Genomic DNA, 25651 nt, shown 5'->3' on the forward strand with positions numbered 1-25651 from the left:
CAAATTCAAAGGAACTTTTGTTCACACCTGTCAGTGTGAACATATGTAAGACGTACGTATTTGTATATCATCTCTGCCCTAACCCCTCTAGTGGGAAAAACTCCTTGAGGTCAGGGATTTGGCTTTTCTTCATGATTGTATTTGTAGGCCCCAGAAAAATGCCCTGCAAATGCAGGTGATCGGTAAATATTTATTGAATGAAAAGAACAAATCAGGCTATAGCTGACAGTATATGGCCAGCCAGTTGGAATATTTGGAATATTTGGAATCAAGAATTAATCTGCTTGCCTTTTCAGGAGTCCTTTGCTTTTCTTCCATCTTTTCTCCTATTGATTAAAAAAGTTTCAATTTTAAATTGTGCTATAAGGGGTGCCTGGGTGGCTCAGTCATTGAGCATCTGCCTTCGGCTCGGGGCGTGATCCCAGGGTTCTGGGATATTGCCCACATCGGGCTCCGTGCTCTGCTGGGAGCCTGCTTCTTCCTCTCCCACACCCCCTGCTTGTGTTCCCTCTCTCGCTGGCTGTCTCCCTCTCTCTCTGTCAAATAAATAAATAAAATCTTAAAAAAAAAATTCATGCTGTAAGCACCATTCTGTAAGTAATGGCAATTTCACTCAATCTATGTAATGGTAAATACTAATGAAGACATAGTTTTCATATGAAGCACTGATTATGATAATTAAAATACCATTTGTACATTTTCTTGTGTTATAACAAATTAAAAAGAATATTTAAAATGTTATTTTTATGTAATGTGTTATATGCATAATGAAGTATTTGTAACTCTTTACTCTGTAAATATTTTTTAGAAAAAGACTTTTTAGGGAACATAAATGGAGCAGTCTTGAGGGCTGTAGAAACCAGAGAATAATAGACAAGCTAATATTGCCCTCTAGTGGAAATCATGGAACATGCACCAGTAGAATCTGATAATCTTAGATGAAAGATTTCATTATTTTAGTCCAGGCAATGTGTAGGTCTTGCCTCTTTCCAAGTTTATTGTCTGCTTTTATAGTGTTAAGTTAAAAATATTTTATTTAATATTTAAAATCTGAGTCATTATATAAAAGGCTCAAATAAGTAATGTATAAAAACAATACATGACCAAATCAGCTTTTTAAAAATGTTCACATTTCATCAGCAATCAAAAAATTAAGGTAAGAGTGGTATGCTTTTTTCATCTATCAAATCAGTAAAAAGTTTGAGAAAGTGAAGGTGAGGGCAAAGAGGCATTTACATGTTGGTAGGAACATAACTTGATACTAGATTCTTAACCTGGGGTCATTTTGTGGGGGGAGTTTCCCTAAAACTGAAAATTTTTGTGTTTATTTGCCTTTTTTTTTCCCCCGGAGGAGAGGTGAAAGTTCCATCAGATTGTCAAGGGGACCCATGCTCTCAGATGTTAAAAACAAATGTTGAATTTATTTCTGGGGGTCAAATTGGCAATTTGTGCCCCCCCCCCCCAGGTCATTGCTATGGGCTTTCCAGCATTGTTTTGAATGCTTAACAAGTATAAACCACCTAAATGTTCAATAGGGGAATTTCAAATAAATCCTATTTCAGCCCTGGGGTGGAGTCGCTACGGTGGTTTGCAATGGTAGTGTAGAATTAATGATTTCTTCACTTGCAAATTCCATTAGTAAAGGAACTACGAAGGGAGGCCGGGTAGGGAAGCAGCAATTCCTGAACCTGATTTTTAATGTTTTTTTTTAAACTGCAAGTTATCAAACAGAACTTTTCCAGTACAATGTTGCTATTGAAAGCCTTAAATTCGTCGGTCTTTCCAGTTGATACAGTGTTTTAGGCACAAACCTGCCTTCTCAGTCCTTAGCGAGCGTGGGAGGGTGGGGGCGGGGAGGGGGCGCATTATAGTATTGGGAGAACACTGCATTACTTGTGTCGATAAAATTCCTGCCCCGGAGGAATCCTGCCTCTGGAACACAATGCGGGCAGCTGTTACAGCTAATGAAACAGCTACTGATAGGGCAGGATCTTCAAGATACTTCAAGGTAAAGAGAAAACAAGCCAGGCGCAGGACGGTCCACAGAACTATCTTTGGTATGAGCTTACAGGCGTCTTTGTTTCGAATTGTGGAGACAAGAACCAGGCCGCAGGGGTTTCCTCCCGGGAGGGAACTGGGTAGCTGAGAGGCACCGAGGGAGGCCTCCTTTAGTGTGCCTGCAAACCTTTGGTGCCTGCAGCTCTCCCCCCATTACAGAATCCCGTATACGGATCGTTTCTTCAAATAACAGAAAACCCGCAATAAGAAAAATCTACCGGAGAAAATTTTGTCATAACAAAAATACTTCCCAGCCTCAGTTTCGGCTCCCTTGTTTTGAGCAACCTCCAAATGTTCACGTGTTTAGGTGACGCTCTTTGTTAGGCTTTGGGTCAAGTTGTGTCATGTTTTTTTATTTCCTATTGCAGGGTTTCTGAAATCCCATCTTGTCAATGAAGTGATTGTTAGCTGAATAATGACTTGTAATAGATGAAAGGAAACAATAAATTTAAGACATTCATTGTGGTGTTGCTATGTAAAAAAAAAAAAAAAGATGGAATTCTAGAAAGGTCTGCTCTTTTGTTGGAGGTCAGATCCTTTCTGTTACGCATACAATGTTACACATTCGTGCCCCAGCACAGAAAGCCTGCAGTGTGAAAAGGCTGACAACCAGAGTTATAATTATGTCCTGCTTATTTCCTTTGGAGTTTATGGTCCAGAAAGCGCATGGAAATGATGAGTCTTAAAACCTGTTCTGGGTTGAATTCTACAACCCCCCCCCCCCCGCCCCCAGTCATATGTTGAGGTCCTAAGTGCCCTTGCAGATGTAATTAAAGATGAAGTCATGCCGGAAGAGTGTGGGCTCTAGTCCAGTATTATTAGTGTCCTTGTAAGAAGGGGAAATTTGGACACAGACACGCACACGGAAAGAACACCATGTGAAGGCAGAGATTGGGGTGATGTGTTAAGAAGCCAAGGAATGCCAAAGATGGCCAGCAAAACGCCAGAAGCTGGGGAAGAGAGCTAGAGCAAACTCTTCCTCACAGTCCTCAGGACCCAACTCCGCTGGCACTTGGCTCAGGACTTCTAGCCTCCAGAATTTGAGACAGCTGTTGGTTTAAGCTGTTTGCGGTACTGGGTTGGAGCGGCCCTAGCACATGCTTATCCTTTCCGATGCAAATGGAATCAAACAGTGAAACGAACCTAGAAAAGAGAAGGCAGACGCTTTAGAGTGCCCAAATCATCCCCTCATTTAAAAATTTGTAACTTTTTTTAATGGTACAAGAAGACTCTGTGCAGATAGCAAAAATGAGGGAATCCCATTCGTAAAGCATCAAGAGTTTAACAAGTGTTCCATGCAGTACCGTGCGTGTCTGCCTGGTGCTGGGCGCTTTACTTCGATTATCTAGAATTCTCCCAACAATGCACAAAGTTGATATAATTCTATTTTACAGACAAGGAAACTGAGCCTCAGAGGAATAAGGGATGATTCTGAGGTGGCAGAGGCCGTAAGTCATGAGGTCAGGATTTGGACCCAGGTTTGAGAGACGTTGTCAGATTCAGAATTCTTAGACTGTAAATTTATCAGCTGTAATCTCGAGATGCTTATTCCAACTTTTTTGTTAAGTATGCAGATCTACCTATTCTTTTAGATAAACTGTGGAGTGGCAAAGATGGCACTGGGGGCAGGTTGAACGGTGGTCCAGTCTTGAAAACTTTGACAAAGGTGCTGTTGACTGTGCGTGCGTGCGCATGCGTGGGTGTGCGTGTACGTGTGTGCGCGCACGCAGCGGATGGTAGTAGTCTGAACTTGTAGTAACAAGAAGTGCGTCTAAAAAAACTGATGGTGTTTTGAGAGACTAAGAATATAATCACAACCCTATAATCCATTTTTCACCATTTTAAGGATGGAGGGATGGTTGTACTTGGGGACAGCCTCTGTAACATCTGGTGATTTTGTAACCTGATGTCAATTTATCAGATCAAGTGGACTTTCCATTCACTTGTACAGAATGTTTGGATTACTTGAAATTGCTAAAAATTTTATGGGAGCAATCAAATTGAAACCCTACAGTTTTCCCACAAAAGTCTTACATAATGTTAACATTTATAATTTAATAAAATTCATCTACTTATGACATTTGACTATGTGAAAATGATCTATAAATGTTAATACTTAGTGAATGTTTGAGGGGTAGAATAAATAGTTCTCCATCTGGGCACATCTGCACCCTCTGTACAAGATAAAGATAACCTGCTTTTCTTTTTTTAACATATGCTGTATTTTAAGGTAGAATTTCATTTAAATGCAAAACATTGTTATTTTAAATATGAAATGAAATCTCATTTACTTTCATCTTGTTATACTTTCTAATTTAATTTTGTAATCTATTGGAGCCTTTCCCTTATTTGTGGGTAGTTAGTAAGGTAAAAAAAAAAAAAGGCACATAGATTCTTCATGTAAACTTTTTTTACTTCTACATACATCAAAGTCTAGCAAATGTGTCTAACGCCCCATAACAGCAGTATGTTTACTCACAATCTTCTCTTACATATTTTGAGAGACTTGTGAAGTATTTTTGCCCCAAAGACAACTTCTGAGCATTATTTTTTCTTTATTTTTGTTACGTAACAGCATATGTGAATAAAATGAGAAGCCATTGAAAGCCTTTCCTCTGGGGAGTGGAGAGTTTCTTTCAGTCACTTTTACAATAGCATTTTTTGCCTTGGTTTTTTGTTTGTTTGCTTCAGGTGTGTGATTTCCGATTTGCTAATACAAATTCTCTGATGAACTATCTAGGGGCCTCTAACCCTGTCCCATCTTCGGCCTGCCCAACTAGTTACTGGCCTTGCAGCATGACAAAGTGTTTTAAACAAACCTCCTCTCTTCACCCAGAGTTGCCTTAAAAGAGCTCTGAAACCGATCCAGGCGCAGGTGGCCGGGTCTCACCAGCCTTCCCAGCCTGCTGTAACTTCCACCGCTGCTGCCATTTTCCAGTGAGATAGATGGAGCGGAAAATAATATTAATCTTCAAAGAGGAGGAGTCACGCATTATTGGTCTCAGAGAACCTATCATTTAAAAATAATTTACCACTACAAATTGGGCGCCATTTTAGAGAAACATGAAAAGAACAGAAGAAATCTGTTTTTTAATGATTCAACTGGCTGGTTCCAACAAAGGCACTGTATTGAGCTATCAGTTTGCTAGTATTTTAGTAACACCGCTAAACCATACTGTGCCTGAAAATAAGAAAAAAACAGGAGAAAACCAGTGTCGAGATCCTTTTCTCTTTAGGTGGTTTTCATTTATTGCCTAACTCCCAGTTTTCTTTACTAAAGCAGGTTACTATTATTGAATTGTGTACTTCAATAAAAATAGAAACTGGGATAGAAATGATTACGTTAACTGTATGAAAGATTTCTTGATTTCCTACTGCTGAGGATAAAAGCTGTGCCCAGCAACCTTGAACATGAACGCAGGTTTTTGGTAAACTAACTCAAAGAACCCTTCTGCGCCAAAGTAGATATGTCCAGTATCTTTGCAATGAGGAGTTTCAGTGTCTGCAGGAGAGAAGCCACTATGGAGTTGCAGGGGCCAAGGGCAGGCCACCACAAGATGGGCCACTCTGGAATTAGGATAATCCTGGGCCATCAAGACCCTGTGGGCTCAAGAGAAACTTTTTCACTCCTTTAACGACATAGAAGAATCTAAAATTGGGTCTTTCCCAGAATAAGGGTTGCTAGCAGAGATAAATTTTATCTGGGTGACCCATCTGTATGGCAGGGCAAACATCTAATTACCAAGTGCCTCCTCTTCTTATCACCCTGGGAAATGCATTTCTTTCCTCTGAAATCCCAGACCCCTGGTCCCTTCTCCTTAGTTCAGAATGACATATATACCTCATTTCGCCTGACTCTCTTTGGAATTTCCACGTCTGTGTGGATGCCCTGTGTGTACTCTGGTACATTTGATTTCCACCTGTTAATCTGTCTCATGTCAGTTTGATTCCTAGTCCACCTAGACGGACCCGTGCAGGGGACAGGAACTCTTGCTCCCTGACAGAGTTAACGAAGAAGAATCTCGCATCTCATTGTTCTCTGTTGATAGGGGTCATCAGATCATGAATCAGATTTGCTCCCAAGCTTAGTCACAAGAGCATGAGTGGAGTCTATTTAGGAATTAGAACTGTTAGGAATTAGGAATATATTAGGACTTTTATAGAATTTTTAGTGATTTTTCCAAGAAGATAGATAACTAAGCCACATGGGGTTTAGGCATACTGTCTAGTCTGTTGAATACAAATAGATTATGTTCTCATCAAGAGGAGTTTGAGAAGGGTTTTATTAAGCATGCTTTTTCTTCTTTCCATTTATGGCCTCTTAAAGCATTGTAACAAGGGTATTTTACCACGGTTCCTGCTTGTCCCTGGGAGTCCACAGTCCACAGTCTTCGCTGGGGGGCTCCTGAGGACCCTGGATGCTAAAGAGGAGGCTGGATATGGAATAAGGAGTTGGATATGGACTGAGCAAAGTCTCAGCGCACCTTGCGTGTCGGTCTTGCCAAAAAGTCAGTGGGCAGGCTGTTATGTAGGTGAACTGTGAAAGGAACCAGCAAGACCACAGCTCTCACTGGTGAGACTTAAAAAAAGACCTTGAATTAGAAGATGGATGCTCATTTACCTGCAGGACTGAAACTCATCCTCTTCTAAGATCTTGGGAGGTAAGATGCATAACCATCTCCTTGGTGGAGGTGGAAGATACTCAGAACTCCCTTGACTTGGGTCAGAAGAAGAATCCAGGAGATGAGAAATCTGCCTGTTGGAAGGAAGGTATTTGGAATGAAGAGCCTTGAGGAAGCATCTGTACCAGCTAAATGCTAATATCTCCCCTCCTATGTGCTGATTACTTTCTAAAATGTCTGGACATGCCTGCACTGTCTGGTGAGCTGGTCCTGAGCCACCGAATGGGGGTAAAGGAGAGGGGAGGCCTGTCCTTCCCACCACCCTCAGCCTCCAGGGAGGAAAGGGCTTTAACCTTTCCAGGGGATTATGTCAGAGTTTTGTGGGGGTGGGTAGAGGAATCACAAGAACCAAGGAGAGCCCAGCCCAAAGCCACAGCAGTCAGTGTCAGACCCTCCCATGGTGCTGGGAAAGTCTGGAGAAGACTATGGGAGATGTCACCAATAGTAAATATTCTAGTAACCCTGATGACATCTAGAGGGACAGGGGTCAATGCAAACTCTTCTGTGACTTTAGTAAGGGAGGAAGGTGGGGGGCAGTGCTAGGGAGAGACTACGAGTGTGTACAACCATAGTCTTTCTCAAATCTTTAGAAAGATCAAAATTTCATCTGCTTCTAATGATCAAACTCTGTTAGTTGTTTTATAAACAGAAACAAAGGATTCTTCAATAAAGGAAATGGTGGTATTTTTTTTTTTTAATTTAAATTTTACTTTAATCTCTTCTCACAAACTAGACTGCAGTCATCTAGGCCTTCTGTCAGTTCCTAGAACTTTCCTACCTCAAGGTCTTTGCTCAGGATGTTTGCCCTGCTTGCAGCACTCTCCCTCACTTTGCAGAGCTGACTCTTTTTCATCCATTATGATGATATAAACGGTATATTATCAGAGAGTATCCCCTTAACTACCTTATCTGATTAAAATCTTTGTCTCTATTGTGGTTCTCCTGTTCGTCTCCTTCCCAGCATTTCTCAAAATTTGTAATTATTGTATCTATGTATTTCTTTTCTTCCCGTCTATCCCATTGGAATGTAATATTCATGAGGGCAAGGATCTTGTCTGTCTTGTTTAACTTTTGTCTTTACTACTTGGCACAATGCTTGGCATGTGGAAAAGAAAAACTGTTAATTGATGAACAGATGTAAGTCTGATACTTTTACACATTTAGTTGTATTATAAGTGTTAGCAGGAAATTTTTGTAAAGGTAGAATCTCACTGGTTTGAAGAAACCCACCTCTTACCTGATAGATGTTTTTCTAACGAAGACATATAGATGGCCAACAGATGCACAAAAAAATGCTCAACATCATTAATCATCAGGGAGACACAAATCAAAACCACAATGTGATATCACCTTATACCTGTCAGAATGACAAAATAAAAAAAGACAAGACATAACAAGTGTTAGTGAGGATGTAGAGAAAATAGAACTCTTGTGCACTGTTGGGAATGTAAATTGGCACAGGTACTGTGGAAAACAGTATGGAGGTTTCTCAAAAAATTAGAAATAGAAATACTATGATCCAGTAATTCCACTATTGGGTATTTACCCGAAGAAAACAAAACATTAATTCAAAAAAATATTTACTCCCCTATGTTTATTGCAGCATGATTTATAATGGCCAAGATATGGAAGCAGCCTGTGTCCGTTGAAGATGAAGAAGATGTGGTATGTGTACAATGGAACATTACACAGCCATGCAAAAGGATGAGATCTTGCCATCTGCAACCACACGGATGGGCTTTGAGGGTATTATACAAGTGAAATAAGTCCGACTGAGAAAGACAAATACCATATGGTTTCACTCCTATGTGGAATCAAAAAACAAAACAAATGAATAAACAAACAAACAGCAGACTCAGACCTATAAATACAGAGAACAAATTGATAATTGCCAGAAGGAAGTGGGGCGTGAGGATAGGAAAAATGGGTGAAGGGAGTGGAAGGTACAGGCTTCTAGTTAGGGGACGAGAAAGTCACAGGAAGAGAAGGCACAACATGGGGAATATAGTCAAGGATACTGTAACAGCATTGTATGGTGACAGATGATAGCTACATTTATGGTGAGTATAATATAATGTATGAAGATGCTAAATCATTATGTTGTACACCTGAAACTAATGTAACGTTGTGCGTCAACTGTACAAAAACCCCCACAAAACCTACCTCTTAATACAAAGTTGTTGGAGGGATTCTGAAGTCATTCTTCTGGTATACTCCCTTGCCAAATGAATCGATTACCAAGAGAAATCTCATTTATGTCCAGACAATTTTTATTGCCCTTCCTTCTTGTCTATTTGCTAATGCTTTTAAAAAGATGCTGCACTGTAGGGTAATTGAACTGAGAAAGGAAGGTAGTATGTGTCAACATCTGTTCCCCCATGATCATTAGCACTGACCTCTCGCTTTGGCTGGAAGGGAGGCTAGCTCACTCAGTAAAGGAGCAACTTTCACAGGTGAAGGGAAGCCTTTCTTCGGTACAGGTTACGCTTCCCTAATATTTTTCGTAGTGTTTTTTCAAAAATCTAATGGCTGACTTTGTGGGAGACAATTCTTCATCGGTTTCTTGTGTTTCTGAGTGTTTTACATGAGCTTTCGTTCCCAACTATTTTTTCAAGGTTGTTTGTATGGCAAAGTCTTGGAGATAGTGATAGTGTCTGTCTTAAGGCAGGGGGCAGATTTGTTTGCTGTTTAGTATAATAAAGATAATCTCTCCCTCTGGAACAGAGGTTGAGCAGGTTTGCTAGCAGTCCCCTTTAAACTCTGGGATTTCCAGAAGTGTGGGGCTCCTAAGCTGGGATACAAACCCATTGTGTATGCAGTGTCTAACGCTGGCCGCTGGACCTTGACCTGTAGCACTAGAGGGGGCAGTAAGGACGACTGATGTGAACGTGAACATCATGCTGCCTGCTGTGCTGCAACTAATAAGGTCCTTTGTCTTTGATCACATGACACATGTCTCCTTATCCGGGAGTCCTCAGCCCCCCTGAGCGGACAGCGTGGGAGCTACGACTCCCAGACTCGAGCACAGCTGGTTTCCAGTGGGCCCTTCTCACGGGAGGGAGACTTACGTGGTGAGAAGGTGGATGTCGGCGGAAGCCCTAGGACTTCTGGCTCCAGCAGCAGTGGTGACGTGCAGCTTGCCGGCCTGCAGGGTGTCAGCGTCCTCATCAGCGTCAGCGGCAGAGTCAGCAGCTGCCGCAAACGTCCTCCCACTGCTTTGAGCAGAACAGCACGGCCCCTCGGGGTTCCTGACATGCTAATGCCTCCTTCCCTTCTGATCTCTAGGCCTTCCAACGACGTTACAGCCCCATTCCCTGCATTCGTTTCTTTTCTGTTTTAAGTAACTAGAGTGCTTCCTACCTTTCTGCTTGAATCCTGACTGCTCCCCACCATTTAAGGCTCTTCTGGCAAGCTTGTGCAGAGAACAGCAGAACTACCAAGGTCTCAAAGAGCTTTTTTGAAACTAAGATAGGTGGATCTGAGGAGAAGATTTTGACCAGACTTACCTTTCCAGCCTCAGGAGGAGCTGCTGGAACACAGAGATTTGTGGAGTCGCTCCAGAGAACCAGGGTACACACATGTCCTAATTAGATGAGAGAAGCAAAATGGAAGGGAAACGTCAGAATGCGGCTGCGAGCCTTTTAAGAAAAGGCAGCCTCGTCTGCTAATAAAATGTGGGCCAGTGACCCGTTCTTCATTATCTCCCCCTCCTTATTGGAGGGAAAAATGAGGGGAATGCATGGGAGCCCCCAGACTGCTTGGGGAGCTGGCCATGTCTGCTGCTCAGTGAGAAGCTGTCCCTGCTCCACAGCCAAACCCTCAACTCACTGTCAGTCAAGCAGGAATGAGAAGGAGAAGCCCCTATTTTGTAATTGAGACACTCACAGGGGTAAAGGATGAGATGCGTATTTCACTTGCTTTCCCTTTCATCATCAACACAAAAGTTGGTGTGCTTCCTGTGCAGGCGAGTTCTTGCCCGTGAGTGCCCAGATCCAGAGAAACCAGGGCGTGGTTCGTGCTTATCCTTTCCGAAGCTCATTGGAAGTTTTCAGGAAGAAATCTTGGTTTGAAAAGATTAGGAGTTAATGAATGCTTGGATTTGACCTCACAACCCTTAAATCCTACTAGATTTACACTGGAAAAGGGAAGAAGCCACACACAGCCAAAGCGGTCTTGATGAAAGCTTCTGCCCTGGGAATGGTCAAGTTGGGAGAAGCGTGGAGCCGGGGAAGGTAGTAGAAGCAGTGTCTCTCCTAAATTGTGTGACTCACTCTGTAGCTGCTGACATTTCTCCCGATATTTCACAGCTGATCTTGGAGCTGACGCGCCAGTTTCTTCAGTAAAACTAATGATGTTTTTCAGTGCAGCCAGCTCCTGTATTTTGCCTGGTACGTGCGTGCTGATGCCATGAAAGAAAAAGTCCCATTTCTTTTTTGGAAACTGGAAAGGTTGTCAGCAGCTTCAAAATGCTGCCGTGCTTCTTAGCCAAGCAAAACTTTGCCTGAAAGAAACATTGTGATACTCTGTGTGCAGATGGGGTCTCTGGGTGCTTGGCACCGCACTTGGCTTTTCTGCCTGGTGACATGTCAGAGTGACTCACTGTTTTTGAAACGGGCATGTGTTGGCATCAAAATCCTGTCAAGAATTCTGAAAGAAGTCGGGCTTACTGCTATGAAAAGTGTTAAATTCACAACTGGCAACTTTTCAATAGGTTTTGTCAAGAAAGTGGGAGCTGGATACAAAGTTCTTCTCTATTCTGCAATTTACTGGTTTTCCAAAAGCAAATCTTGAAACAAGTGGTTGGAGAGCAGTTGGAAGTTTCCCTTTGTTGAGAGAAAAAGAAAGTAAGTCTACTCTTAGGATAGTTTTGACACGGGAGTAGTTTGTTCATGGCCTGACTTACCTGGCAGATAGTTTTAGTAAATGTTTTGATTCAAGGTTCTGCAATGACAATTGGGGGTGCTATTGGAAAGTTACAAGCTCTTTGGCCAAACTTTTGCTGGAGTTGGCCGAGTATGTATGTGACTTTTCTGATGCTAGATAGATGTCTGGAAATGGGGATGATGAAGAAGTAGCCTTGTACAGATTGCTGGCAATATGGTAGAGTTTATTTGAAAGTTATTTTGCTTAGATAACCTTAAAATAGGAATTTGGATTTGAAATGCCTTCCCTGCTGACAAAGATAGCATCAGTGATTCAGACTTTGCTAAAGATACTATGATAGTTAATTTTATGTGTCAATTCGACTAGACCATGGTGTGCCCAGGTATTTAGCTAGATGTCATTCTGGGTGCTTCTGTGAGGGTGTTTCTGGATGAGTTTAACATTTAAGTTGGTAGATTAAGTAAAATAGATTGCCCTCCCTAATGTGGGTGGGCTTCATTCAATCAGTTGAAGGCCGAATGGAACAAAAAGGCTGACCCTCTCTTGAGTAAAACAGAATTCTTCCTGCCTACTGCCTTTAAAGTGGGATATTGGCCTTTTCCTGCCTTTGAACTCGAATGGAAACGTTGTTACTTCCTGGGTCTCAAACCTGCTAGCCTTTGAATTGAAACTATAGCACTGGACCTCCTGGAGCATGCCAGCCTTCACAATCATGGGAGCCTTTCTTAGTATCTCTCTCTCTCTCTCTCTCTCCCTGTCTATGTCTATATCCTTTTGGTTTTGTTTCTCTGGAGAAACTTGACTAAAATAGATACCTTTATTGATGTAAGGCTAAAAGAGAGAATTTGACTTATAGTCAGTTCAGAGTACTAGGGAATCCTGGAGTTGCTTGACACAAGTTTACTTCAGTGTGGTCAGTCAAATGATGGTAGTTTTGATTCCATTTACTGCAGAGAAAATGCTGTAACATTAAGGGCTGCCCCCAAATTCCTCTTAGAACTGTCTTCATTGGGAATCATACTTTGATAAATGTGTAACGGGGGTGGATTTTGTCAGCACTAAGTTTCGCCTAGGTGCTAGAACTGGTGACTTGCCCCTCCATACTTTGGCAAATCCCGGGCCTTTGAAAAATGAAGAATCTGTATGACACACTTTGGTTGGGGGGGGGTGTCTGATAGATGTCCTGCTGGTGGACGATCCATGGGTAACAAGTCTTGCCCCATCAGCAATGGGAGGATTGCTAACATTCCCCTCTGGGGTAATTACTGAGAGGGCTGTGATTGTCACTGGGATGGCTGGGGACGGTGGGTGGACATGGGCATAGCTCCCATCAGGCTCCCTGCAGAGGGTGCTTCAGAGATCTGGCTGCCCTTGATGGTGACTTTGCCTTTTCACTTGCTGTCCCCCCGCTCCCCTTTGTGACTCAGCCCTTCCTCCCACCTCCTCTCAGGTGATGCTCTAGTACACACTCTTGTCCTTGTCGCCTCCTTACCAAGGAACCCTCATTGAGTTCCCATGGAGCTTTGAGGGTAGGTTTGTCTCCTTCAGTTTTCTTTCTAATAAATTATTATAAATAAATTCCATGCTCTGTTTCCCTCAAAGCTTTTCTGTTCCCCACTTAACAGCCCATTGCAGATAGAAAACAGAAATCAAAAGGTGAACAAAGGGCAGAAATCCAGCAAAAAGTGAAACCCTACATTAGGTTTTTTGCTTTTTGTGTGCCTGCCTTTATGATTCTAATTCTTTTCAAGGCAGCATGGCTGCCTCTTACTGACTGGGTCAGTACAAAGAAGTGGTATAAGAACAACAAAAACAAGGTACAGAGATTATCACTGGGTCAAAGAGGAGCCCCCCCTTGGGGCCTGGACATCAGCAAGTCTCAAAGCTTCAGACAATGGCCATAACTGCTTTGTCTAATAGAAAGAGAAACATTTAGAGTCAGTAAAATAGTATAACATTGTTTGATGTGACCTTTCTGCACCCCCCTCCCCTTGAAAAAAGATGCAGTCAAATCCATTATTGTCACAAAAGCTTGTGTGTGAGAAGGGCCCAAGATGGAGTCAGTGTTGGGTGAGATGAGGCAGAAATGTAAGGACTCCAGGGCTTAGAAGTGAGCCGGGCAGATGCCAGATGGTGCAGGGTTAGCAGAAATCTTGAGATAGAGCTTTGGATTTCATGAGCTGTAGCGTTATTGACTACAAGGAAATTTTACCTCAAGATCAAGGGGACAGTGAGGCCTCCGCTGCCTTGAGGGTTATAATAATTCATGTCTTTGTGATTAAGCACTTATTAGGAACCGCAATGGAAATAAGGTGGACATTAAAGCCGACAAGTGTGTTAGGTCAAAGAGCACTGTCATAGGAACTTCTTATTCTTGCCGGATAACTTCCGTATTCTCATTTCTGAGCAGTCACCAAGCTCATTTTCATTCCATTTAAGCAATTTTAATTTATTTCACATTTTCAGAAAGTTGCCATGAATTTCTGTGAGAAAAACAAAGAAAGTGCCCCAGTCAGAGCCGATAAAGCAGAACAGGATTTTACGGAAAGGCTATGGGATTGCTCCCAGAGTTTCCAGGAGGGCTGGCGAAGGAGCCTGGCGACGCCAGCAGGAGCGGTGGCCGACTAGGAGTCAGAGCCATGGCCAAGATTGCACCACAGAACCAAACTCGGGAGAACTGAGAATGCCAGGCTGCTGCATTTAATGAACCAAATCTGTGCCAGGAGGCCGTGCCCTCACTGTCAGAGGAGATGGGACCCAGCTGCTGGGTTTCGTGGTTCCCATGGTGGGAAGTAAGTTTGAGCAGTGAATGGGGTTAATATGCCAGGAAGTCAGAAGAAAAATGGAAATTACAATCATGTGCAATATTGAGACAAATGATTTTTTTTAAAGATTTTATTTTTAGGGGGGGCTCCTGGCTGGCTCCCTTGGTAGAACATGTGACCCTTGATCTGAGGGTCATGACTTTGTTCCCCACATTGGGTGTGGAGTCTACTTAAAAAAATAAAATAAAATAAAATCCAAAACAAAAAATTTATTTTTAAGGAATCTCTACACCCAATGTGGGGCTTGAATCCATAACCCCGAAATCATGAGCCGCATGCTTCACTGACTGAGCCAGCCAGGTGCCCTGAGAGAAATGATTTTTTTTTTTTAAAGATTTTATTTATTTATTCGACAGAGATAGAGACAGCCAGCGAGAGAGGGAACACAGCAGGGGGAGTGGGAGAGGAAGAAGCAGGCTCCCAGCAGAAGAGCCTGATGTGGGACTCGATCCCATAACGCCGGGATCACGCCCTGAGCCGAAGGCAGACGCTCAACCGCTGTGCCAGCCAGGCGCCCCAGAAATGATTTTTTTAATAAAAATGGTTTCTTTTCTATGTTGCCTATGTGAAAGCAGGAAACATTCAAAGCAATAATATAAATTGCGTATAAAAATGAACTCAGGGTTTTTTTAAATTGAAGTAGAGTTGACACACGACGTTATATCTGTTTCAGGTTTACAGCGCGGTGATTTGACAGCTCAGTACATCACCCAATGCTCACCAGGTAAGTGTAGTTACCACCATACAAAATTATGATGATAGTACTGACTGTATTCCCTATGCTGCACTTCTCATCCCTGTGACTTATCTATTTATACCTGAAGGTTATCTTAATCTGCTTCCCTTTTTCTGCCCATCCTCCCACCCTCTTTCCTCTGGAAAAATGATTATTTTTTTTTTCTCTGTATTAACGAGTCTGTTTCTATTTTGTTTGTTTCTTTTGCTTCTTAGATTCCACATGTAAGTGAAATTATATAGTGTTTGTCTTTCTCTGTCTAACTTATTTGATTTGGCAGAATACTGTCTGGGTCCGTTCATGTTGTCTCAAGTGGCAAGATTTCAGTCTTCTTACAGCTGAGAAATATTCCATTGTATATAGAGTTGATCCTTGAGCAACATGGATTTGAACTGCATGTGTTCACTTGTAAGTTACTTTTTTTCCATGAATACAGTACAGTACTGTAAATGTATTTTCTCTTTTTTATGACTTTCTTAATACCATTTTCTTTTCTCTGGCTTACTTTATTGTAAGAATACGGTGTATAATACATATAACATAGAAAATATGTGTTAATTGACTATGTCATCACTAAGTTTTCTGGTGACGAGTAAACTATTAGTAGTTAAGTTTTTTGGGAGTCAAAAGTTACACGTGGATTTTAGACTGTGAATATTGGTCTCCCAACCCCCTGTGTTATTCAAGCGTCTACTGAATATACTACTTCTTTATCCATCCGTCTATGATGGACACAGGTTGCTTCCACATCTTGGCTATTGTAAATAATGCTGCAATGAACATAGGGGAGCAAATATCTTTTTGAATTAATGTTCCCATTCTCTTTGGGTAAATTTCGCTGATAGACTATATTGTCAAACTTTTGGTTTTGCCAATCTGATTGGCAATAAAGGGTATTTTACTCTAATTTAAATTTGTATTTTTTATTATGAGAGAATTTAAGCATAGTTCTCATACCTTTAAGGGAGATTTTGAGGCTTGAGTGTGATTCATTCAAGCTTTTCAGATGCTGGAGATGAAAAAGAAAATTCGGCACATAATCACACACATAAATACCCAGAAGTAAAATTACTGGGTCATATGGTATTTCTATTTTTAATTTTTTTGAGAAAATGCCACACTATTTTTCTTGGTGGCTGTACCAATATATATTCCCACCAACAGTGCACGACGGTTCCGGTTTCTCTACATTCTCACCAACACTTGTTATTTCTTGTCTTTTTGCTACTTAGCTATTCTGACTGGTATGAGGGGCTATCTCATTGTGGTTTTAACTCATATTTCCCTGATGATGAGCTATGTTGAGCATCTTTGCATGTATCTTTTGGCCATCTGTGTGTCTTCTTTAGAAAAATGTCTATTTAGGTCTTCTGTTCACTTTTTAATTGGATTATTATTATTTGGTGTTACATTGTATGAGTTCTTTATAAATTTTGGATCCATATTGGATATATTATTTGCAAATATCTTCTCCTATTCAGTAGGTTGCCTTTTCATTTTGTTGATAGTTTCCTTTGCTGTGCAAAAAACTCAGATATTTTTAGATCAAAATTTGTTTTGGAGCAGATCCATAGGATTTATGGGCTTTTCAAAAAGCCAGTGTCTTCTCATACTTTTCTCTGGTGCCAGATTTTCTTTTTCATCTCCAGCATCTGAAAAGTTTGAATATATCATACACAAAGCTCAAAATGTCCCTTAAAGATATGAGAGATATGCTTAAATTCTCCCATAATAAAAAATACAAATTTAAATTACAGTTAAATACCATTTATTATCAATCAGATTGGCAAAATCAGAAGTTTGACAATATAGTCTGTTAGTGAAGATGTTTGTAAACTGGCTTTTTCTTACATTGCTAATGGGAATACAAAATTGTCTGACCTCTGTGGAGGAAACCTGGTGGCAATATATAGCAAAATTACACATGCATAATCCTTGTAGGAATTTGTCTCAAAGATAACTGGCAAAGATATAAAATAACATATACACGGAGCTTTCATTGTAGCATTATTTGTTTTTTTGTTTTGTTTTGTTTTGTTTTTAAAGGTTCATTTATTTATTTAAATAATCTCTACACCCAACATGGGGCTTGAACTCACCACCCCAAGATCAAGAGTTTCATGCTCCCCTGACTGAGCCAGCCAGGCGCCCCCATTGTGGCATTATTTGTAAGGCTAAATGTGGTAGACAGAATTCTAAGATAGACCCAAGATTCTCACCCCACCCCATATATACCTGGTATAATCTCCTCCTCGAGTGCAAGCAGAATTTGTGAATACGGTAGGATAGCAATCTCAGGATTAGAGTACATTATATGGCAAAGGTAAAGGAATTTTTCAGTCATAATTAAGGTCCCTAATCAGTTGGCTTAGCCCTAGTCTAAAGGTAGATTATCCTGAGTGGGTCTGACCTAATCAGGTGAGTCCTTAAAAAAGAGATTGTCTTGATGACTTTGGAGAAGTAAGCTCCCATATGTGAGAGGACCTCTGTAAAGGGTCCTGGGTAATATCATCTCAGCTGACAGCTAGCAGAAAAATGGGAACTTGACTTTAAAACCACAAATAATGGAATGCTAACAACCAGTGAACTTGGAAGAGGACTCCAAGCTTCACATGAAATCACAGACTTGGCCAATACTTTGATTTCAGCCTCGTGTGATGCTGAGTAGAGGACCCAGATAACCTGTGTTCAGACTCTTGACCCATGGAAACTGAGATAATAAATTTTTGTCTATTAGGTTACTGAATTTGTGATAACTCGTTATGCAGTAATAGAAAACTAATACACTGATAAAATACTACCAGAATGTCCACCAATAGGGGACAGATTGAGTGGACTATGGTACATCCACACCATGGAGTACTATGTAGTTTAGAAAGGAATAAGGAAGATATAGGTAAGGGATGTTTTGTCCAAGTGCTGTCTTCTATATAAAGGGAGTATGAATCTTATACACCAATTCTTATATTTAAAAAAATGGCAGGATTATTAACCACAATTAGCAAAAATGATTACTTAGAAGGGGGGCAAGTAAGAGGAGACAGGACTGATGAGAGTCGAGTCTTTTCTGAGTCAATATACCTTCTTACATTTTTTGACTTCGCTAGGTTGGTTCATATAATTAAAAACAAAATTAAATAATAAAAAGAAATGCTTAAACAGTAAAAACTAATAGAAATAAATAAATCTAGCTGCATACATATTAATTTGGTAGCATAATCACACACATAAATGAATGAACGAATGAGTGAATGAATGGATTTTTTAGGGGGGAAAGGAAGAGGGAGAGGGTGAGAGAGAATCCCAAGCAGGCTCCATGCATAGCACAGAGCCTGATGCAGGCTGATCCCACGACCGGAGCCAAAATCAAAAGTTAGATGCTCTGAGCTACCCATGTGCCCCCCAGAAATGAATTATTTAAAGATACTTTAGACCACAGTATTTTGACTGTTCCTTCCTAGTGAGATGGATTTTGTAGGATAAACACAAAGAGGTCCACACCCAGACACATCTCAGTAAAAGCGGTGAAAGCTACAACAAAGAGAAAATATTGAAATGAGAGAAAAATGACTCTTCACATACAAGAGAACTCCAATAAGATTAATAGATGACTTCTAATCAGAAACAATGTAGGAAGGAACATAGTGGGATGACATATTCAAAGCTGAAAGAAAAAAATTGCCAACTAAGAATCTTACATTCTGCAAAAAAGGTGAAGTAAAGACATTCCCAGATAAACAAAAACTGAGACAATTAGTTGCTAGGAGATCCACCTTACCTGAAATACTAAAGAATGTGCTTCAGGCTGAAAGCAAATGATCCCAGACCTTAATTCAATTGTACACTAGAAAACGAGAAGCAGCGTTAAAGGTAGGTACATAATTATAAAAGAAAACATAAATGCACATTTTTTTCTCTTTTTCAAAATTTTTTAAAAAAGATTTTATTTATTTATTTGACAGAGAGAGACAGCCAGGGAGAGAGGGAACACAAGCAGGGGGAGTGGGAGAGGAAGAAGCAGGCTCCCAGCAGAGGAGCCTGATGCGGGGCTCGATCCCAGGACCCTGGGATCACACCCTGAGCCGAAGGCAGATGCTTAACAACTGAGCAACTCAGGTGCCCCTCTCTTTTAAAAAAAAATTTTTTTTTTAAGATTTTATTTATTTATTGGACAGAGAGAGACACAGCGAGAGAGGGAACACCAGCAGGGGGAGTGGGAGAGGGAGAAGCAGGCTTCCCACTGAGCAGGGAGCCTGATGCCGGGCTCGATCCCAGGACCCTGGGATCATGACCTGAGCCGAAGGCAGATGCTTAATGACTGAGCCACCCAGGCGCCCCTCTCTTTTTTTAATTTTTAAAAAAGATTGTGTTTATTTGAGAGAGAGAGAGTGAGAGAGAGAAGGAGCAGGGAGAACGGCAGAGGGAGAGGGAGAAGCAGATTCCCCTGAGCAGGAAGTCTGGCATGGGGCTCGATCTCAGCACTCTGGGATCATGACCTGAGCCGAAGGCAGACACTTAACAGATTGAGCCACACAGGCATCCCAGTAAATGCACATTTTTAAACTATAGTTTAACAGTGGTTGTATGAATCTATGTATAGAATTGAATTATTGGTTCTATAACACATAGGAATGCAATATATTTGACAAAACAGCACAAAGGTGGTGGGTGGGAGCAAAGCTATGTTGGAGTAAGGAAATGACACCAGATGGTAACTTGAATCTATGGGAATGAAGGAAGAGAACCAGAAATTGCAAATAAAGAGATTAACCAAATTCTAGATATATCCTTGCTCTTCTTTACTCTCTTTAAAAGACAAAATTATACAAAGTAATAGAACAATGTTTTGCTGGGTTTGTAACATATAACAATTATAGCACAAAAGAGGGAAAGAAGGAATAGAGCTATATCCAAGAGAATTGAAAACATATGTTCACACAAAAACTTGTACACAGATGTTTACAATAGCATTATCTCATACTATTCCAAAACTGGAATCAGTCAAATGTCCATCAACTGAGGAACAGAGAAACAAATGTGGTACATCCACAGAATGGAATATAATTCAGCCATTAAAAGGATTGACGTATTGATACATGCTACAATAGGGATGAACCTTGAAAACACGCTCAGTGAACAAAGGCAGACGGAAAAGACTGTATATTGTATGATTCCATTTGTATGAAATGCCCTTAATAGATAAATCTACAAAGACAGTAGATTAGTAGTTGTCTAGGGCAGAGGGTGGGAGAAATGGGGAGTCACTGCTGATGAGTATGAGGTTTCCTTTTAGAGGAATGAAAATGTTCTAAAATTCATTGTGATGATGGTTGTACAATTCTGTGAATATAATAAAAATTGAATGGTATACCTTAAAAGGGTGAATTGCATAATATGTGAGTTATATCTTAATGAAGATGTTTTAAAAAAAGTCTAATATGAAATCATGCCAACAGGACATAGGAGCCAACTAGAAAGGAGCTCCCAGTGCATGGGACAGTTCAACATTAAAAAGACCGACTACGTTGACTTGAAACACAGCATATATATAAAAACCAGTGAGTTTGTAATGACAACAAACCATCTCACCATTCACCACTGGAGGTTGCCAGAGCACCAATCATTTCTCTGAAACACTGAAAAAGGAAAAGAACCAAGCACATCCCGTCTTGCCTGTATGAATTGTATATTTACGTAATTGCATAGTTGATGCAATTTCCTTATAAAAGAAGTACAGTGTAGATGCAGAAAGAATGGTAGAATTAGAAAATCGTTGTTTTGCAACTTCTAACGAAATACTGCTTCTAGGCAACACTTATGTATAAATGATGAAAGCATAAGTTAAAAATGTTGATGGGGATTGGGCTGATACAACCTGAAGAAATAATTTGCATGTGATAAAATTCACCCTTCAAGTGTATAATTCAGGGGTTCTTGGTATAGTCACAGGGTGGTGTAGCTATCACCACCATCTAATTCCAGGACATTTTTCTTCACTTCTAAAATAATCCCCATGGCTATTATCAGTAGTTCCCCATTTCTCCCTCCCACCAGGCTTTGGCAACCACTAACTACTTTCTCTTTCTATGAATTTGCTTATTCTGGACATTTCATTTAAATAGAATAATATAATATGGCTTCTTTCATTTACCATAATGTTTTTATGGTCATCTACTTAGTAGCATATAACAGCATTCATTATTTTAATGGTTGAGTAATATTCTATTGTATGGATAGACCACATTTTGTTTATGCATTCATTAGTTGATGGACATTGGGTTGTTTCTATCTTTGGCTATTGTGAATAATGCTGCTAAGAGCATTTGTGCACAAGTCTTCCAACATATGTTTTCAGTTCTCTTGGTTATATACCTAGGAGTGAAATTGGTGGGTCATATGGTAACTAATATTTAACTTTTTGAAGTGATTGCATGTTATTGCTGAGAGTAGGACAATCAAGTATTATATGCCTCATAATATAATGCAGAATAATTACACAGCATACCTACAAAGTATTCTGGCCAAAACAACTGAATCTGAATATAATCAAGCATCTAGATCGGAGTCTTTAAACTTTTTCTGTAAACAGCCAGGCAGTAAATATTTTAGTCTTTGTGGGCCATACTTCTCAACTCTCCTACTAAAAGGTAATGACAATATGTAAATAAATGGTATGGCTTTGTCCCAATAAAACTCTTTACAAAGCAAGTAGCAGGTCACAATTGGTCCACAAGCCACACTGTGCCAATCCTTGTTTAAGATTTTACAGGAAACCATGGGGTGCCTGGGTGACTCAGTCGTTAAGAGTCTGCCTTCACCTCAGGGCGTGATCCCAGGGTTCTGGGATTGAGCCCCACATCGGGCTCCCGGCTCCGCTGGGAGCCTGCTTCTTCCTCTCCCACTCCCCCTGCTTGTGTTCCCTCCCTCACTGGCTGTCTCCCTCTGTCAAATGAATAAATAAAATCTTAAAAAAAAAATTTTTTTTTTACAGGAAACCTGGTAGATATAGAAACACCTTAAATCACCCAAACCCAGAAAGCGAGACAAGTGACTAAGTTTCTGCAAAAAACCATGAATGGCTTAAAGAAAGCTCACATTCTACTTTTCCCACAAATACTTTCTTTTTAATCTTATGCTGCATGTTTCTTGAGTAATAAAAAGGAAGCTTGGGTGTATTGAAAAGAGCACTCTGGAATTATGATGTATCTTCTAGGGACTTTATTGTTCTTCCCCTTTTCTTAGTGGTGAAGGAACCTTCTGTTTGGACCAGTTATAGTCCTTCGTCCCTATGGCAGCAATCATCACTCCAGGACATGCACATTTGATCTAACACAGACCAATTAGAATTTTTCCACTCAGATTTTGTTGTTGTTGTTTTTTTCCAAAGTGAAGCTGGGAGAGACAAGCTATCTTTTCTCTCTGGTGTGGGAGTATAAGGATGCAAGCCCCAAGATGACTCTGGTCAGAGTTTCAGGTTTGGGTAGCTATTGATCTTTAGAGAATGAAGCCAATGCAAAAGGAGAAGGAAAAATGTGAGTGAGTGAAAGAGAGAAAGAGACAGAGACAGAGATAGAGAATGGGTAAGGAGGAGAAGGGAGAGATGTTACTTGAGTTCTGTTTAATATGCTCATCTTAAGTAATTTCCTAAAGACTTTATTTATTTATTTATTTATTTATTTATTTATTTATTTAGAGAGTGAGCAGGGGGAGGGGCAGAGGAGAGGGAGAGAGATTTCAAGCAGATTCTATACTGAGCACGGAGCCTAAAGCAGGGCTCAATTCCATGACCCTGCGACCATGACCTGAATGGAAATCAAGAGTCAGATGCTTAACCAACTGGGCCACCGAGGTGCTCCCCATCTTAAATAATTTTTGAGAGGATTAGACGTAATATGTGTGAAATCGTTGAAGAAGTTTTAGAATTTTAGAATTTTAGAATTTTAATAAACGGCATCATTTTTTTACTAAATAGCAAATTGCTTATTAAATCTCCTGCATTATTTAATTTGCTACGTTTAGATGCTTTCTCTTACAACCAGATTGTCAGTTACTTGAAGGCAGGAAACAACATATTATACTTCCTTGCTTTCCAGAAAGCCTAGTACGAGCTAAGTTAATTTCTGTAAAAAAAGATACACTTCACTGATAAATAAGAACAGGAAATTGAATTATTTGAGTATAGCACTAGAATGACCTTAGTATCGTCTAATGAAGGTAGACTTGTTTTCTGTCGATTTATCCCATGTTAGAAGTGGCACTTTAATGTAAGCTCTTCTGAGAAGTATTGTTTTTTCAGTTAGTGGAAGAAATATGGTTAGTCAGTTAAATTCTAAAAAAAAAGTTTTTCTTGAAAATTCATGGACGAGATGTTATTGCCCATGTAATTTAGGTTCTAATGTTGAATATTTAAGGCACATTTTTAGCTTAATTGCTGGAAAGCAATATCACCACAAGTTGAAATAGCTTTAAAATAGGGAAGACTTAAAATTATAGCGAACATGGCATATAGAATAATTGGCATCCTAAACAAATTCTGTAAGAAGTCATTAGAGGTATTCAGAGCTGATGATTCTTAAAAGACCCATGTAAGTTGAATTTATTTACTCTATACATTTAAAGGCTTTAAATGTATAACATTAAAATTAATGTCCTAGTTTTTAAATAAGTGAAACTTTTTTTTCCAAAACCAAATTGTTTAGAACCCTAAAAATATCTATTGCTATTTTGAATATAAAACTTACTTACTTATCAAATATGATGTCAGGTCCATATTCCAAAAGTTGAGCATCTTCTCCTATACTTGTTAGTCATTTTATGTCTTCTTTGGAGAAATATCTATTTGAGTCCTTTGCCTATTTTTAAATGGGTTATTATTTATTTATTATTTATTTATTTATTTTTACATGCTCACTTCAGCAGCACATATACTAAAATTATTTATTTGTTTTTGCTATTGAGTTTTAGGAGTTCCTTAGATATTTTGGCTCTTAACCAAGTATTTTTTCCATTCCATAGGCTGCTTTTTCACTCTGTTGAGAGGGAGGAATTACACAAGGGCACGTGGAAACTTTTGGGGTGAATGTTTGTTACCTTGAGTTTGGTGATGATTTTATGCGTATATCCACATTTTAAAACTCTTCAAGTTGTATGCTTTAAATATGTGCAATTTACTGCATGCCAATTATATTTCAGTGAGTTGTTAAAAAAATAAACAAAAATAAAAAACAAAACAAAACCCCCAGAAATTAATTTACATTCTCTTACCTAAGGTTTTGTTTTGTTTTGTTTTGGGTATTACACAAACTATATATTATATGCTAATTTGCAAAGTAGTTGATTTCTTCATCTTGAAAATTTTGTTTCATGAATATATCTTAAAAATATTCAGTTACCAGTCCTTTTTTATTCATTATATAACATCCTGTAATTAAATATACACCATGCCAAATTCTGAATAAGCAAAATGGATTAACTTAAATTAGAAAGCACTCCAATGGAACAATCTTTGGCTTAACATTTTAAAATGTGCTTAAGTATTATGTGATTTCACAACTGAGAATTTTTACATTTTGAGTTCCACGCTAATCAGTTTCTCTCTTCATCCCTTTATGAAAGGAGGGGACTGAAAGCCCCAGGAAAACTGGCTATGAGCAGAGAAAAGCCTATTCTGTGCAGAGGAAACCAGGGCTCTGGCATTTTTGGACTCTGTCTCTTCAACTAAAACCCTGCTGAGGAGTTAAAGACCCATACAGATGTTGGAAGATAACCTGCAAAAGAAATGGACATATATGTCATCTCTACTATTGGTAAACACTAAAAAGATAGATCAACTATGGTAATAGGAAAAATAACTAGCACTTGTCTCTCCACAGTTTAAAAAAATCTTCCACCTACATTATTTCCTTTAATAGACACTGATCATGGCCCTGTGAACAAAGTAAGTGCTCAGCAAAGACTTACAGAAGGAATGGATTGAAATTCCTACCAGTGTCTAGCAGATGGGAAGCACTGCATGTTTGGAGCTTGTTCTCTCTAATCTCTCACATCTGCACGTCTTGTGAGCAGTGATACTGATTATGTTTATTATGAACTGTCTTTTCAAGGATGTTCGTGTAGTAAACAGCCTTGGAAGGTAGAGATAGTATCTCCCTCCAGAGCAATGCAGGGAGTATCGTGAATGGACTAGTATAATAAAGGTGTCTCTTTCTGGGGCAAAAGTCTGACAACTTTCCATCCTATTACAAATGATTTGGGATCCTTACGGTGTTTCCTCTCCTGTAATGCACTGTACTTCATAGGCAGGCAAGTTTTCATCTTCTTGATGTCACACTGTGGGAACTGAGGTTTGAGCAACTGGCACAAATGATGGTACTCTGGCTCTCACTATGAGTAATAAACCGTCTTTTGTCTCTGACCCAGGAGTCTCATCTCTTCTGCCAGCATCCCTCAGACTGTGGGAGGTTAAG

At 39.9% G+C, this 25651-nt stretch overlaps 1 protein-coding gene and 1 long non-coding RNA gene across 2 annotated transcripts in view; one reads left to right on the plus strand and one right to left on the minus strand.

The window, feature by feature from the left end:
* Window positions 1-25651, plus strand: part of OTOL1 (otolin 1) — a 196013-nt gene that overhangs the window by 137826 nt on the left and 32536 nt on the right. The window contains exons 10-12 of the mRNA XM_087870325.1: window positions 15123-15173; window positions 15466-15593; window positions 24801-24991. Of these exons, the coding sequence (XP_087726451.1) occupies window positions 24964-24991 (28 nt within the window). The 5' untranslated portion in view covers window positions 15123-15173; window positions 15466-15593; window positions 24801-24963. The remainder of the gene's footprint in view (window positions 1-15122; window positions 15174-15465; window positions 15594-24800; window positions 24992-25651) is intronic.
* Window positions 6461-11137, minus strand: LOC148108440 (uncharacterized). Its single transcript, XR_015727931.1, has 6 exons — window positions 11012-11137; window positions 10626-10800; window positions 10247-10323; window positions 7978-8097; window positions 6680-6814; window positions 6461-6595 (listed from the first exon to the last, which is right to left on the minus strand). It is a non-coding gene; the product is annotated as an uncharacterized LOC148108440 (long non-coding RNA).

Source organism: Ursus americanus, chromosome 20, assembly GCF_024610735.1.
Source record: "Ursus americanus isolate L20-20 chromosome 20, mUrsAme1.1.p, whole genome shotgun sequence".
Taxonomy (NCBI): Eukaryota; Metazoa; Chordata; class Mammalia; order Carnivora; family Ursidae; genus Ursus; species Ursus americanus.